Source organism: Lissotriton vulgaris, chromosome 6 (genome assembly GCF_964263255.1).
Source record: "Lissotriton vulgaris chromosome 6, aLisVul1.2, whole genome shotgun sequence".
NCBI lineage: Eukaryota > Metazoa > Chordata > Amphibia > Caudata > Salamandridae > Lissotriton > Lissotriton vulgaris.
In genome coordinates, this window is record NC_141694.1 from 1,046,667,876 (window position 1) to 1,046,685,518 (window position 17,643).

Sequence of the window (17,643 nt, forward strand, 5' to 3'; positions counted from 1 at the left end):
AGGTCCTGTCTGCCTTCGACCCTGGAGACTGGATGAGGGCGTTGGACTTGCAGGACGCCTATTTTCACATCCCCATTCTGCCGGCCCACAGGCGCTATCTGCAGTTCATGGTAAGCCACAAGGATTTTCAGTTTACCGTGCTTCCCTTTGGCCTTACCAGCGCCCCCCTCGAGTGTTCATGAAAGTGATGGTGGTGGTCGCAGCTCATCTGCGCTGGGGTTCCAGTCTTCCCCAATCTCGACGACTGGCTGTTGATGGCGGGTTCACCCCAGGCTGTCTTCTCCCACCTCCAGACTATAATGGACCTCCTGCACTCGCTAGGGTTCATTATCAACGTGCCACAGTCACACCTGACCCCCTCTCAAATGCTTCCTTTTATCGAGGGGTGCTGTTCACGGTGCAGTTTCAGGCCTATCCTCCCGAGCAGCGAGTCTGGGATATTCGTGCTATGATATTGATGTTTCAGCCTCTATCCTGTAATTCGGTGATAATGACCCTGAGGCTGCTGCGCCTCATGGCCTCCTGCATTCTGCTAGTGGATCATGCCAGATGGTATATGCAGGCTCTGCAGTGGAACCTGAAGTTCCAGTGGGCGCAGCATCAGGGCACTCTTTCCGACTAGGTCCAGACCTCGGAGGGGACTGTGCAACAACTGCAGTGGTGGCTTACAAACCACGCTTGGGTCAGAGGCAGTTTTGCAGCGTGCATCTTTCTGGATTCACTATGCTGTGCATATTCCGCGGTCTTGTGGTTGGGTCCGGATTCGTAGTCTTTTCTTTTTTTTTTTTTTTTTTTTTTGTAGCCCTTGTGGGCGTCGGCGTCACACCTCCTCGGTGCATTTCCGGTGACGTCGGCATGCTTCCTGCGGAAGCTCCCACTCTTGGGCGCCATCTTCAGATTCTTTTTTCCGCGGTCGGGTCTGGATCGTTCCCGTTGGGCTCCAGACATTTTTGGAGAAAGTACTGAAAAGGTTTGAAGTTGGAGAAGATATTGGAAGAAGACGACTAAAGAAGACTTCGCGGACATTTGACGAGGAGAGAAGAAGGAGAAAACCTCGAGAACTTCGACGATCGTCGACGTCCACGCGGTCAGGGAGGCCTGAACGCTCGAGGATGGACAACACGCCGTTCAAGTTCTGCCCGAACTGCAGACACAAGTACGCGCAGAAAGACCAGCACCCGGTTTGCAACCTTTGCCTACCGGTAGACCACAGAAGCGAGGACTGCAACGCCTGCTCCGTCTTCGCCGCGAAGACCCTTCGTGTGAGGAAGAGCCAGAGGGTAGCACACGCCACCCTCGGAAGTAAAGCCCCGACGCCATCGCTGTACGACCTGGGGATGTCCTCGGAGGAAGAGGACAACGCTGCCGCCGAAGACGACAGCTACACGGTCGTAGAGACCGATTACAAGAAGACACCTGATAAGGTAGGAGACTCTACGTCCCACAAGAACACGAGAGACTCTGAGTCTCGAAGGAACGAGGGCCAGACCCCGAAGGCGCCGACGCAGCGACATCTGCCGTCCGCGACCACACACAGGCCCAGCGGATCCTCGGAGAACGAGTCCCTGGCGCCGAGAGCTGTTGAACAGCAGAAGGCGTCGAAGATCGTCACCGAAAGGGACCGATCGGCGTCGAGGGAGAAAGACCCTAAAGCCTCGACGTCGTCCAAGGACCCGAAACCCAGTTCGACGTCCAAATCATCGACGCCGAGAATCTCGCCGCCGAGCCAGGCGACGAAGAGAGGGGCCGAACTTTCCGAAGCCGAAAACGCGGCCGAGAGGGAAAAGAAAAGACGGCGCCTAGAAGCCGAAATGGCAAGCATCTTGCAGCGGAGAAAGGATTTCGACGCCGAGATGAGTGCCTTCACGATTCCACACAAGACCAAGCACGCCGTGCTAGATCTGGTCGAAGAGGAAGAAGAGCACGTCGACGGACATGGGCCTAGCGCCGACATGGTCGACGACCAGGAGGGTGAAGAGAATCCCTACGAGGATTACAACTATGATGAGGAAGAGGGCAGTAGGTTGGACGCCGAGTCGGCCACCTCTGACCCACACGAGGAGGATTACCTAGATGTCGACACCGAGAGCCCGGATGAGGCGGTCGACACATACCCCTCGAGGCCCTCGCCACCAGACGACATCGGGGCATACAACTCGGCGATACAATCGGCCGCAGCTGCATTCAAGCTAAAGCTCGACGAAGAAAAGCAGAAAGCAGACTTCCTGCTAGAGACTTTGCTCCCAACACAGACAAGGAGCCAGTTCCTTCCAATGCTCGAGAGCGTCTTGGCTCAGGGAAAGGAAGCATTCAAGGAGCCCGCAACATGCAAGGCGGTAACTCCCAGAACAGAGAAAAAGTACAAACACTCCTCAAAGGACCCGGCCTACATTCGAGGCGAGGTTTCCGCAGACTCCATTATCACGGCTACAGCTAGGAAGAGGGCGAACGTATCCACTACCTCTGGCCCACCACCGGATAAGGAGAGCAAGAGGATGGATCTGGTGGGCAGAAGGATCGAACGGAATGCCGCGACCCACTGGCGCATGGCTAATTCCAACGCCCTGCTAAACAGGCACATGTACCAGATCATGGAAGGGCTGGGGCAGTTGGTGAAGGAACTACCCCAGGATACCAGGCAGAAGGCCGAAAAATTGGTCGAAGAAGGGAAAAACGCGGCAAATTCTTGCCTTAAGACGGCCCTGGACGGAGCAGACACCGCCAGCAGGCTCATGATGATGGGTGTCACGGAAAGGAGACACGCCTGGCTCAGGATCTCAGGGTTCAAACCTGAGGTGCAACACAGTATCCTGAACACACCATTCAACGGCGACACGCTTTTCGGAGCGACAGTTGACGAGAAACTCTGCCAACTCAAAAAAGATAACGAGACGGCACGATCCATGGGGGCATTGCAGTTCAGAGGCAACAAAAGAGGCGGCCCGTCACGGAGGCCCGGCGGGAGAGGTGGAAACCAGCCAGGTACATCGCACCAGGCTTTCCAGCAAACGCACCAGGCAGACTCACAGGCTCAGCAGGGTCAGCAGAAGCAGTCCTGGCAGTACCAACCAAGAGGTCAGTCCTTTCGAGGGAGGAATGGACGTGGCCAGAATAGAAGAGGGGGACAGCAGCCCGCCTCGAAGTGACTTCAAGGACCTCCGGGTGCCCAACCACAGAAAAGATCCCAGGGGGCACCACGTACAAAGGGGTCAGGACAGTCTAAACATCTACGACCACATCACACCAGTGGGAGGAAGATTAAAGTTTTACCTCCAAGAATGGAGAGAAATCACGTCAGACAAATGGATCCTAAACATTATCCAGTTCGGGTACTGCTTGGAGTTGGAGAAAAGGCCACCAAGCAGAAAACCAAGGGGAAAGCCACCAGCAAGAGAACAGCTGGCGAGGCTTCAGGAAGAAGCAACAGAACTTCTACAAAAACAAGCCATAGAAAGGGTTCCCTTCAAGGAAAGGAACAAGGGAATTTACTCAACGTACTTCCTGGTACCAAAGGTAGACGACAAGATGAGACCCATCCTAGACCTGAGGTTCCTGAACAAATTCATAAGAACACAGAAATTCAAAATGACCTCCCTGCAGGAGGTGCTACCACAATTGCAGGTCGGAGACTTCATGGTCACGATAGACCTCAAGGACGCCTACTTGCACATACCGATGAACGAGAAGCACAAGCATATGCTCAGGTTCACAATCGGAGGAGGCCACTACCAGTTCACAACGCTAGCCTCGGACTAAAATCAGCACCGAGGGTATTCACGAAGTGCCTCGCGGCAGTCGCAGCGCACTTACGAAGACAAGGGATACACGTATACCCTTACCTGGACGACTGGCTGGTGAAAGCAACCTCGTACCAGAAGTGCAGGCAACATGCGCATACAGTGACGAGCACGCTCATAAACCTGGGGTTCTCCGTCCATTGGAAGAAATCATCGATGGAGCCGGAGCAAGTGAAGATCTTCCTGGGGGCAGAGATCAACACCTTACAGGGCAAGGTGTTCCCCAGCGAGAAGAGAACAAGGGCGCTGGTCAAGGAAACTCGCCTCTACCGGAAGGGACAAGCTCGGACAGTGAGGACTGCGAGCAAGATCATGGGGATGATGGCATCATGCATCCACCTGGTGCCGAATGTGCGCCTCCACATGAGACCCATGCAAGAATGGCTCCAGGAACAATGGTCACAGGCTTCTGGGAGTTGGGAGGATCTTTTGGTGGTGACGCACGCAGTGCAGAAGGAGATGACATGGTGGACCAGGGAGAACTTAACAAGGGGAAAGCCTCTAACACCCCCAACTCCGACAGTGACCATCACCACAGACGCATCCCTGAAGGGATGGGGCGCTCACATGGAGGAACTCAAAGTGAGGGGTCTTTGGACGCCAACAGATGCGACGAAGCACATCAATTACCTCAAATTGAAGACAATCTTCCTTGCACTGAAAGCCTTCCAGACAAGACTGTACAAGCAGAGGGTGTTGCTGCAGACAGACAACACCACGGCGATGTTCTACATCAACAAGCAGGGTGGAACACAGTCAACAACGCTTTCAACGCTGGCACAGGAGATATGGAGATGGGCCATCCCTCTCCAGATAGACCTGCTAGCCATACACCTACCAGGGAAGGAGAACATTCAGGCAGACTGGCTGAGCAGGCAGACATCGGCGTCCCACGAGTGGGAGCTCAATGCTCAGGAGACAATGTGGTTGTTCAACAGGTGGGGAACACCTTCAGTGGACCTGTTTGCAACACGCCAGAATGCGAAATGCCGAAACTTCGCATCCAGACAACACGAAGAGGGGTCCCTTGGGAATGCCCTATGGATAGATTGGTCCGGGACATTTGCTTACGCTTTTCCCCCGATACCACTGATACACAGAGTACTGAGCAAGTGCAGAGCGAGCTCCATGACCCTGATACTGGTCGCGCCACAGTGGGCGAGGCAGACATGGTACTCGCAGATCATGGTTATGACACAGTGTGCACCCCACAGATTCGGCAGAAGAAAGGACCTGCTCTCCATGCAGAACGGAGAGGTGCTGCACCCAGAGCCAGAGAGCATGAGCCTAGTAGCATGGCTCCTGAGGACATAGAGTTCGCACATTTGAGACTGCCAGAGAGCACCCTCAGGGTCCTTCGGGAGGCACGAAGGCCCAGCACACGGAAGTGCTATGTCGCAAAGTGGAAAAGATTCACGATGTGGTGCAGGCGAGAAAGACTTCACAATAAAATGAAGAAGGACTCCACTGTGCTAAAATACCTGACGCACTTACTGGAGAAAAACCTCAGCTCGTCCTCCTTGAGGGTTCACTTGGCTGCTATAGTGGCCTACACAAGGGGTGAGATGGGCAGAAGCTTCTTCACATCACAAGTTGTCAAGAGGTTCCTGGAAGGAGCGAAGAGGATCGCACCACCCAAGCGTGTGCCGCCACCGGCATGGAACTTGAACGTAGTCCTGACGGAACTCATGAAGGAGCCCTTTGAACCACTTCACAAGGCCTCCTTGCAGATGCTGACTATGAAAACAGCTTTCCTGGTTGCAATAACGTCCTTACGCAGAGTAAGCGAGCTGCAAGCGCTAACGCTACAGGAACCCTACTTACAAATACACAATGATAGGGTTGTGATGAGGACCGACCCACACTTCATGCCGAAGGTGGTGTCCAAATTCCACATGAACCAGTCCATACAGATACCAAGTTTTTTCCAAAAACCAACCACCAGCGCAGAGCGAGCTCTGCACACCCTAGACGCCAGAAGGGCGGTCATGCATTACATCGAGAGGACAAAGGGACACAGAAAAACGAAACAGTTCTTTGTGTCGTTCGCCAAGAGTTACATGGGCAAAGCAGTAACCAAGAACACTATTGCACGATGGATCGCGCAAACAATTCAACTCTGCCATAAAAGGGCAGGACAAGAACTGGCAGAGGGGGCGCGTGCCCACTCCACCAGGAAGAAGGGGGCTACAATAGCCTTCCTGGCCAATACACCCATTCAGGACATATGCCTGGCGGCAACATGGGCTTCGGTGCACACATTCACAAAGCACTACTGCGTCGATGTTCAGATGAACAAAGAAGCACAAGTCGGACAAAAGATACTCCAGCATATATTCAGAAACCAGAGCTCATCTTCCACCCAGCCGCCACAGAAATGAGAAACCGCTACAAAATCTATGCACAGCATAGTGAATCCAGAAAGATTCACGCTGCAAAACGAATAGTTTCTTACCTGTCGGTGTAGTTTTGCAGCTTGAAGATCTTTCTGGATTCACTAGTGAACCCACCCACCTCCGCCAGAAAGATGAGGCTGGAGAGGGAAGAGGTGGTTAAAAGAAAAAAAAAGGAGGAGAAGGTAGAGAAGTAAGAGACTTTAAGGACAAAGCGGTAAAATTCTCACCTAAATAGAACATTGCCATTGCTTCGGAAACGAAAGGAACACGGAAAAAAGAATCCGAAGATGGCGCCCAAGAGTGGGAGCTTCCGCAGGAAGCATGCCGACGTCACCGGAAATGCACCCGAGGAGGTGTGACGCCGACGCCCACAAGGGCTACAAAAAAAACAAAAAAGAAAAAACAAAGAAAAGACTACGAATCCGGACCCAACCACAAGACCGCGGAATATGCACAGCATAGTGAATCCAGAAAGATCTTCAAGCTGCAAAACTACACCGACAGGTAAGAAACTATTCGTTTCCTCTCCCTTGCCCAACCAGACCTCACAGTGGTGACCGATTTGGCACACCTGGGATGGGGCGGCCATCTGGGAGAGGCGGAGTTCAGAGGCGTCTGGTCTCTGGCGGAGTCCCGGCTCCATATCAATCTACTGGAGCTCAGGGCGGTTCGTCTGGCACTGAAGGCATTTCTTCCCTCTCTCAAAGGGAAAGTGGTGCAAGTGTGCACAGACAACACCACCGCCATGTGGTACTACAACAAATAAGACGAGGTGGGGTCGTGGACCCTATGTCAAGAGGTTCTTCGTCTCTGGACAAGGCTGGAACATCTGGGAATAACCCTGGTGGTTCAACACCTGACTGGTTCCCTGAACACCAGGGTGGACAAACTCAGCTGCCAGTGCCTGGTGGATCACGAATGACGTCTTCACTGGGAGGTGGTGCAGGGCTCGAAAAATCCAAAAAATGGAATAGTCCTGCAGAAGTAGTACTTTGAAAAATCTCCTCAACCTAACTCCAACCTACTTGACCTCAGTCTCTGAAAACGGAGCAAATGTGACAAGATAACAAGATTTAAGGTTATCTTTATTGCTCATTACCTTTTGTGAGCAATGAAAATGTCTTTAAATCTTATGTCATATTTGCTCCGTTTTCACAGACAGAGGACAAAAGTTAGTGTGTCTTCCTACTCACCAGAAAGGGAGAGTAGGACCTAAAAGCAGCTCGACCTTGTTAAATTTATCTCGCATATGCGAGCGATCGAGTGGATTTTTCGAGCCCTGTGGTGCAAGGTCTCTTTCAGCGGTAGGGAGAGCCTTGGTTGGATCTGTTCGCCATAGAAGAGCTTGTGCAATGTCCTCACTTCTGCGCATTGAAATTTTAAAGGCGGCACTTTGCTCTGAGGTGCTTTTCGTCGCAAGTGGAACTGGGGCCTCCTGTACTCAAGTCATTCTTGTGGCTCCGGACTGGTCACGAAGAGTCTGGTACCCAGAGCTCCTGAGCATGGCCATCAATCCTCCAATCAAACTGCCTCTTTGGGAGAATCTTCTGTCACAGCAGCATGGGAGGGTTCTTCACCTGAACCTGTCCAGCCTCCACCTCCTTGCGTGGAGATTGATGAGGTGACAGTTGACAGCGTTTGACCTTCTTCCCGAAGTCTGTAACGTCATCTTGGCAGCTAGGCGTCCCTCCACTAAGACGGTATATGCCTGTAGATGGAATACGTTTGCAGCATGGTGCATAGCAAAGGCTGTGGATCCCCTTTCTGCCCCTCTTTCAGAGATCCTATTGTACATACTTGGAGAAGCGTGGCTCAATAGTTAGAGCGGCAGTCCCTGATGCAGAGGTCTGGCCCGGCACCAGGGTTCAATCCCCGCCTCGGCGGCTCTTGGACTCAATCTCCCCGAACCTGATAATTCTCGCCTCGGTGCCCAGTCTAATCATGGGTCCCACTCTGTGACTCTGGGCAATAGCTTGCTTAATCTCCACAACGGCCCCAGCAGCGCTTGGATGCCTGGTTTCACCTTGGGGGTGCCCAAGAGTGGACATTTCACAGGAAAGTCAGGAAGGGTTTCACAGCGGTATGAATACAGCGCTACGAGACCTCAGGGTAGAAGTGCGCTATATAAATACAAACACATTTACATACTTTCTTTGGCCCAGCAGGGTTCTGCCCTGGGCACTCTTAAGGGATGTCTTTCAGTCATCTCTGCTTTCCTTCAGCTTCCAGATCAGCCATCTTTGTTCAAGTCCCCTATTGTACAGAGATTCCTTAAGGGCATTACTCTTCTCTTTCCTTCTTCTACTTTCGTAATGCCCCAGTGGGACTTGAATCTGGTCTTAACATATCTTATGTGTTCTCCCTTTGAGCCTCTTCATAACTGTCCTCTCAGGCTCCTCACTCTGAAGACAGCTTTCCTTGTTGCCATCACCTCTACTGGCCGAGTGAGTGAGCTCCAAGCTCTTTCTTCTTAGCCCCCTTTCTTCTCTGTATGTCTGGACAAAGTGGTGCTTAGGACAAGGCCTTCATTCCTTCCCAAAGTGGTACCGCCCGTTCACATTTGTTCAACCATTACTCTGCCCACCTTTTCCCACCTCCGCACCCTTCCAAAGAGGAAGAGAGACTCCACCGTCTGTCCCAAGCATGCGTTATCTTTCTACCTTGATCGCACAAAAGATTTCCGGGTGGATGATCAACTCTCCTTTGGCTTTGTGGGTGCCAAAAGAGTGGTTGTTCAAAAGCGGACCATCTCTAGATGGGTTGTCCTTTGTTTAAAAATCTGCTACACTTTGGTGAAAAAGGAACCTCCAGTGGAGCGCCGTGCTAGTTCTGCCAGATCTACAGCTGCCACCACTGCTCTTGCTCGCGAAGGCATCTGTCAGGCAGCCACTTGGGTAACCTTGCTCACGTTTGCCAGACATTATTGCCTGGACGGCCAAGTCCGGAGGGACGGCTATTTTGCCCGTTCTGTTCTCCAGGATTTCTGGTATGAATTTAGTTCGCAGACCCTCCTCTGGGCTTGGTATTGCTGGGGTATCTATTCTAAGGTAAGGAATCTATAACTAACAGTCTATTTCAGATTAACAAGTTACTCACCTTCAGTAACGATGTATCTGTAAGAGATGTATGTTAGTTATAGATTCCTCACCGCCCCATCCATCCTCCCCACTCCGCTAACTGACTTCTAGAGTTAGGGACTCCCTTGCAGTGCCCTAGTTTTAGCGCACCAGTGGTCAGTGTCTTGCATGGCTTTGCGCTTTTGGCGTGGAAAGTAGTTTCAAAACAGACATCAGCGTGCTGGGGCGGCGTCTAAGTAGACACTGCGGCGTCACCCCGGCGACCACGACGGACACGGATTGACTGACGCCTCCTACCGTCGCGCAGGGGTACTGCTAAGAAAAAATTCTTAAGATCCAGTCTGATGCCTGGGGGTAATTCTAAGGTAATGAATCTATAACTAACCTATGTCTCTTACAGATGCATCATTACCGAAGGTAAGTAACTTGTTCTTTTGTTTCTCTAATTGATTATTATGGCTGATTTGTGTTAGCACTCTTGGCATTCTAGTGTATTCTGTATTCTATACATAATGTACATTTTGACAATTGAAATATCTTGAGTGTTCATAAATGAATAACATTAACAAAAATGTGTTAAGTAATTGTTTTACCTTTTGTTAATGTAGCTTCACAGTGTTCTCTGGGATAAAGAAGATTGCTTCTATACACTCACAAGTTCCAGTTTAAATAAATGGGAGATGGATGAAACATCGGAGCGTCAAATTCTTAGTTGGGATATGACTAGGACCCTCAAAGAGCACATCTCTGACGCAATTTGGGTGAGTGAAATATCCTGCTAAAGCTAATATAGTAACCCCAACACACTTTTTGGTACATTGCCGCCTGAAAGTCAGAATTTTGCATCACACCCTTTTGAATATCTAATACACATGGCTCTGTAGTGTGTTGTGACTAATACTTTATCAAAACATCCAAACCAAATTGTCCAAGACCAGTTAGTCTTTCATGATTACCATATTTTGTGCACAAATAAAAGGACATGTGATTACTTGATGGCACAGATATTCAGAACAGCACAACAAACAGAAGTTGGCTGCCTACATGTCCATCACTTGAATATTTTTGGAAAATGGTTGCCTCATTACCATTACCTTTTATCTCCTGTAATATTAGTGAGGTTGATTCAAAACGCATTTTGATCCTGAAATTGGCACAGCTTTAATTTTGGTAAACAACTGAAACCTACTTACATCAGACCATTTTTATTACACTTTTCGAGATGTATTTAGTGGGTGCAAAAATGGTGTTTCTAAAAGAGGTGCATTTTCATGGAAATGCATAGGGTCTGTTAGGACTGATTTGAATGATTTGTGCCACGTTTGAGTAAGAAATGCAGTTGCTACAATCATGGTTCATTTGGACGATGTACTAATCCGGAGCTCCGCGCTGAGAAGAGTCCCGGACGGTGGCAGGCATTCTTTGAAGAGACGAAAGTGTCTTTTAATTCACTTTCTGGAAGGTGGTAAACACGTAGATGAGACAGAGCAGTTTTGTCTCCGGAGATAGTTCCTGCTTCATGCCCAGAGTGGTGACTGTGGTATAAAGGATTGCCTCATAGACTGCGAAAGCGGCGCTGGAATGCAGAGTCTGAGGGGAAAAAACGGCGGTGTTTTTCATTTCGACGCATGGCAGATGAAACATTATCCAGGTCTGTGGAGTTCAAGTGAGTTCATGTCCTGCAAAAATAATCACCTCATGAATCACCGGACCGGCTTCAGCTGAGCTACAATTAAGCTCTGTGGAGTTCGAATCCTGTTTGGAAGTCTGCCTCGTGAGACTGGTGTTGAACTTCACAGTTTAATGGCGTTAATGTCTTTCACCATTTGAGAGGAAAATGTGTGTTTTATGTGCACAGACCCCAACATGGTATATCAATACTTGTATTTCTACGCAGCGAGGAACCTGATATGTTGACAGGAGTTCTGTGAAGGTAGAAACAGCAACGCCTTTTATTCTGACAAATGACTCCAGCTGGGATGTAATTACATTTGGTAAAGTTCATGTGCTGTTTACGAAACTGCCCTATGAAGAGATGAAATAGCTCCAGCTAAATTCTAATTAAGATTTATGGAGCTTCTGTGCTGCTTGGGAGATTGTCTCATGAAGCTGTACTGATGTGTTGATTTGCACACCGTTTAATTGAATGTGTTTCAACTAGTTTTGATGAAAACCTGAGGAATTTATGAACTGACTGGAACATTGTATTCCATGGCTTATACTTTCACTTTTGTGCAGTAAGAATCCTATTATATCGACAAGACTTTCTTGGCAGCCTTTAATATAATTTTTACACAGTGGAGAGTTTAAGAATGTAGTGCTGCGTTTTCTCAATTTTACCTAACAGCTGAAGACTAAAGTTAAGGTTTATTTGAGTTCATATATATAATGAAATACCTCTCATAAAACGTGGGTATTATTCCACTGAGGTAAATAAGGTGAACAATTTATAATTATTCTCTCCTCCTGATACTTTGTCAGTAAGATAGTCTGCAATCTGATGTTTTGAACTCTATTTTGAACTCCGTTTTGGCAAGATTCGCTGACATTGTGACCACTGACACTACGTAAACAGCATGGTTTGAGCCTGTTTGGCTCACTTTATACACATTTATATCTGTTAATTGATGCACAGTAAGCACATACAGAATTTAACTGTCCTTTATCAAAGAAACAACGCAGTTAAATAAAAAATGCCTCCTGGTGAAACCAATGGAAGGCTTGCACAGCCACTGCTCTTTTCTGAGGCCCCACACCAAGGTCGTCCTAATTCGGATGTTAGAGGTACCACTTCAACGTCAAATCAACCTCATTCTACCGCCTCATTGTCATCTAACTCGACTATGGAGCGTATACTCCAAGAACTCTCTGCTGTAAGTCGCCGTCTGGAGGGCATGGAAATGTCAATATCAACTTTAACGAACTAAACAAAATCTATTCGAACAGATATTGCTGGATTCCAGAGTTGTATGGACGGTCTCACAGCACAAATAGTAACAGTAGAGAATCGCCTTGATGCTATTCCAGATCGAGATCAGGAACTCTTTTTTTCTCAGAAGTAAAATTGTAGATTTGGAAGATAGAAGCCCTCGAGATAATGTCCTCTTCCTTGGATTTCCCCAAAAAATTGAAGGGTCAGATGCTAAATCCTTTCTTAGAGAAATTCTTCCAAAGATCACAGGCCTCACTTTCGAACCGCCATTGGAGATGCAAAGAGCCCATCGTATTGGACCACTCAGCACCGGGAAAAATAGTCGGCCATGTCCACTCATTGCCTGCTTCTTACGACATGAACAGGCCCGTCAACTTATTGCTGCAGCTCGGACTCAAGGCCCGTGCATATTTGAAGGTCACAAAATAAGAATAGCTGCAGACTTCTCAAAAGAAACTAACGAACGTCGCAAGGCTTTTCTGTCTCTTAGACCCCGTCTTCGCCTACTTGACATTAAATATGGCCTTTTCGAACCTGCACATTTTTCGGATCACCAAAGATGGAATCTCCAAATATTTTGTTGACCCACTAGACCTTTGTAGTTTTCTAGACCATATTTCTCCTCAAAATATAGTGTGTACAGAATTCAACCTAGATCCTATCTCTCATCCTGCATACTCGAAATCTATGACATCTTCTAGTGAAATCTGACATAATTTAGATCGTTCTCAAAACAGAGGAAGAGACCTAGACCGACCTGTACGTTCTTTTGGAGATCGAGCGCAGGCCCTTCAAGCAGTAGCCACACTTACGAAGGAAAGAGACCGAGGTAAATCTCGATCCCCCTTAAAGCCTGTTTCAGTCGAAAAAGATGTTTCCTGAACTATAACCAATGGATTGTTTTCTTGCATCCACGAAAGATTGAAAATTCATCCATTAAAATGTACCGTAGTAAAAGATCAGATGAGTATCAGATGCCGGCTTAGACGCTCCATGGACAACGTCTCTCCCTTAATAAGGGTTTACACTGACTCCCTCTCTGTGATACACTTCATTTTTCACGTCATCAACCAAAAAGGTCTTGTTTAGGGTTTAACCTTGTTTTAATATTCTATTACTTCATATTAATGTTGTTATGATAGCTCTATATTAATAATTCTCCGATATAATAACTAGTTTAACATCTCTTTTTTCTTTCATGGTTTGTCTGTCTTTGTCTATTGTTCTAGCTAGATTTATTCACATTCATTTAGTCTTATGCGTACCTTCTTTATGACATTATTATATTTCTTTGCTTCTCTTCCTCATTAATTCTCATTAATCTTTTTTCTATTTTCCCTTCTCATTTTCTCTAATACTTTTTATCTAAATCTTGTACATTTTCTCAGTCTTTTCTCTTATTGTGAATTATAATTATTACCTATACGTTTATTCTCTACTAAATCTCCTTCATCTACTGAGGAGGGCGTACCTTGAATTCTGATTTAATATTCTATTATTTCATATTATAATGATAGTTCTATATTATTAATTCTTTGATATGACAACTAGTTTACCATCTTTCTCTTTCTTCCTTCAAGGTTTGTCTGTCTTTATCACCTGTTCTTGTTAGATCTATTCACATTCGTCTGTTGTTATTTTATGTACACTTTCTTTCTCCATCTTTTGTTATATAGTATATTTGATGACACTCTATTTCCTTACTTCTTTTCCTCTTTGATCTTTATTACTGGAGTTTCTACTTTTTCTTCTCAAATTTCCCTATTGCTCTCTTATTGAATCCTTTAAATCCTCTCAGTTTATTCTCCTGTTATAAATTATAATTATCTGTATGATCTTTGTATTCTAATTTCTTCTACACCTCTTCTTTAATTATTTATTCAATTAATTAGTTAATTAATTGTTTCAATGTTTGATATTCACTTGTTCTGCTATTTACTTGTGGTACATTTTTGAATATTTATGATATGATAGCTCCTTGATATAGAAATACGCTTGTCCATTCTCCCCAGCTGGGGGCTGCCTTCCTATCTGTCAATTCATCTGCACAGAGCCCGGCGTGCACCATCTCCCCCCCCCCCCCTCCCCCCCCCCCCCCCCACAGGGTGATAAATTCTTCGGAAAGCACTCAGACACCCCCCTCATAAAAAACCCAAGGCCACCACCTGAATCATCGCACCCGAAAACAAGGTCAATGACTGCCCAACCATTAAGGAGAAAAGATCCTTCACCTAAGTCCAAGAGAGCAGTTAAAAATGCTAAATGTTAAATGTCTTATACTTGAAACGCGCACAGCTGCCCCAGCAAAGGGGCGTCCCGGCGCTGTATACCGCTGGGGAACCCATCCTGGCTTTCCCTGTGAGATGGTCCCTCCTGGGCATCTCCAAGGTGAAGACAAGCATCCCCGGTGCTGATGGGGCCGTTAGTAGAGATTAAGCAAGCTATTGCACAGAGTTGCTGAGTGGGACCCATGGTTGAAGTAGGCACCGAGGCGAGAATTATCGAGTCCGCTGACCATGGCCCAAGACCCTGCCGCGTCGGGAATCGAACCCTGGTCCCGGGTCGACCTCTGCTTCCGGGTCTGCCGCCTCTAACAAGTGAGCCACACCACTCTACAAAGAAACGGGACATGGGTAATTGGCCAAAAAAGTCCTCTGTTAAACAAAGAAGAAGAAGGCCGGAGGAATCTGAGTCTCAAACCCCGGGTCCCCGAGAATCGGAAGAAGATGTGCCCACTGATGTGGAACTCACGAGCGGTGTTCCACAAAATGTTCAAGTCCCTACTATGAACAATGACTTCTGGACTAAAGTGGGGGTTGTCTTCTCTGACCTCTTGTCCCCCCTTATTGCGAGATTCGCTGCAATTGAAGCAAATTTATTGTTTTTATCTAACGCTTCTAATCAATCCCAGGGGGTGGTAGGAACCCAGAAGAGGGATGTTGACAAATACCTACCTGTGATTTTAACTGGTTGGGATGGACGGGGTTCAGCTGGGCCTGTTCCATGGGACACCGGCACTGAATTGTTAGGCCAGGAGGGCAGGCCAATGGGCGCAGGGCCACTGGGGTGTGTAGTTGCTGCTCCCAATGCTAGCCAGGACCTAAACTTACAGCCAAAACCCGTATTAAGTAAGGGCCCTAACGCACCTATACAGTCACAATGTCTAGGCAACCCAAAGTCAGTTCAAATCAATCTACCACCAGGATCCAGCCCTTATGTGGTGGTTTTAGCAGGGGTCCCTGTATTGACTAACGAGAAAGAGGAGTCCTATACCTCTCTTAAGAACAAGGTTACAGACTGGCTCAATAAACACAGGCCCCTGCCACCAACTGTAACCAGTGAAATATTACTTGTTCGAAGGGTTTCCTGGATGGGTATCAGGGCAAAGGATCTAAATGGGGATTGCGTGTTAATTAATTTCAGAGACACACGGACGGTGTTTCACATTTGCCATTGGGGTCTGTCTCACACGAACACAGCTATACAGGCGCTCCCCCTGTCATACTTCTATCCGCAGGGGCAAACTAGCATCAGCCAAGGCTCTGAGCAACCCTGGAATCGCTTGAAGGGAGGAAGTGGTTCGGGGTGACACAGAGACCTTCCAGGTCCATCGGCCATAAGCCTACAAAATAGATTTAGTGGTTTAGATCAGGTGGACTGACGGTGGCCCAATCAGAGGACTTAAAGGGGTGTAGTGCTTGATATCGTTATGGCTGACACGACACTGGCTGGTCTCCCAGATAAAAGGAAAAGATCTAGTACTTGTATGCCAAGGAGGGTGGCCGGGAGTGGGGTGCCTACACCAATATTCTCGTTTAATTGCATTAACAATAGGAACCCTATTGGTAGTCGTAACTACCCATGTCTTTCTGTAGTTGTGCCCACTAACATCCCCTCGCCCCTAGTGCACCCAGCGGCGGGGACCTGCGGGGGGCATGATTTCACGCAGGGAAAGTGCAGAGGGTCCGGGCCCAAATTCACTCAAAATATTATCGTGGAATCTGGCAAGGCTCCCCAGCAAATTGACCTGCCCTGATTAGGACTCTTTTGTGGACGAAAGTGATGCCTGTCTCTTTCAGGCGACAAGGGCACGCACTGAGTTACATCGGACAGGCTTCGTTACATTTTTTGTCCCGGCTGCCTGGGGCGGGAGAGGCCACCCATCCGGGGGCCTCACCATTTGTGTGGGTATCCACCTTGGTTGTACAATTAAGTTTTTGAACACTAACTCGATAGACATTCAGTGTGTGATCTTTACTTGGCCAGATGCATCAAAAATTGCACTAATCAATAAATATTCTCGCCCCGTAAATCCAACTAGTGAATCCAGTACTATTGAGGACCTCTTCACTTTTATCCCAACAATTCCGACTGGCACCCGACTGTTGGTGGGTGGCGATCTGAATTGTCATTATGAACCCCGTAAAGGTCTAAAAGATGATGCACTTACTGCAGAGGACGAGCACTGGTCCATACCTGCGATCCAGGCTCCCTCTCCAAAGGCTTGGACCCCGTTAACTATTCAAATTCTGTCTCTCACCCTAAACTACTCCTTACGGGGTTGTAACGGCCTTTTGATACCCCTGCTAAATACACCTATAATAAAGCGGGACAGATGTCTCTTCTAGACTACATACTGGTGGAAACAAGGCTTTGGTCTCTGGTCATTGATTTTAACGTTGTTACAAGAGCAGACAGTGACCATAATGCTCTTATTTTAAGATTGGGTCTACCCCACAGCTGTGGAAGCGATGTTGCATCCTCTGAAGGGAACAACAGTAATCTTACCGTCTCTAATGATAGACGTAGAGTTAGCTGGCACAAACTAGCTGAACATCCGGAATTATTAGGGAATCTCTATAATTAAATTCTACCCATGTTCAATGAGCTCGCAACACTAAATATAGTATAACATGGTAGTGGGGGGCTGAAAGCAGCAATCGAACCAACATAACCCCTGAAGCCTGGGAAGGGCACTATCGGGTTTTATATTCTCCAGAGGGCCTCACCAACTACACAGTTGATCCTGCGGTTCAGGCCGCTGTGATATCGCATCCTGAGGCGACCGTGTTTACGGTCCAAGAAGTTTACAATGCCATCTCCAAACTTGCCCCTGGGAAAGCCCTGGGCCTGGACAAACTTCCAGGGGACCTCTTTAGGCAGGAGCCAGGAATCTAGGGTCCTTATTTTCAGATTACGTTTAACGCGATTCTGAGAGGCATGACTGTTCCCTGTACTTGGCTGGGCGAAGAGATAGTGCCCATATTTAAAAAGGGCTCACCTCTGCTCCCATCCAACTACAGACCGATCAGCCTCATTGACGTTCCCCAGAAGATTTTTGCCAGACTAATACTGGACCAGATCCAGGATTGGATGGATGAGTTGGCAATTCTCAGTCCCTACCAGGCAGGGTTTAGAAAAAATACCTCCACTGTGGACCA

General features: G+C 47.9%; 1 protein-coding gene across 1 annotated transcript in view; it reads left to right on the forward strand.

Moving 5' to 3' along the window:
• The window catches only part of NUP133 (nucleoporin 133), a 1,523,409-nt gene that overhangs the window by 286,637 nt on the left and 1,219,129 nt on the right, over positions 1 to 17,643 (forward strand). Inside the window, exon 7 of the mRNA XM_086927107.1 lies at positions 9,879 to 10,031. Within this exon, the coding sequence (XP_086783233.1) occupies positions 9,879 to 10,031 (153 nt within the window). The remainder of the gene's footprint in view (positions 1 to 9,878; positions 10,032 to 17,643) is intronic.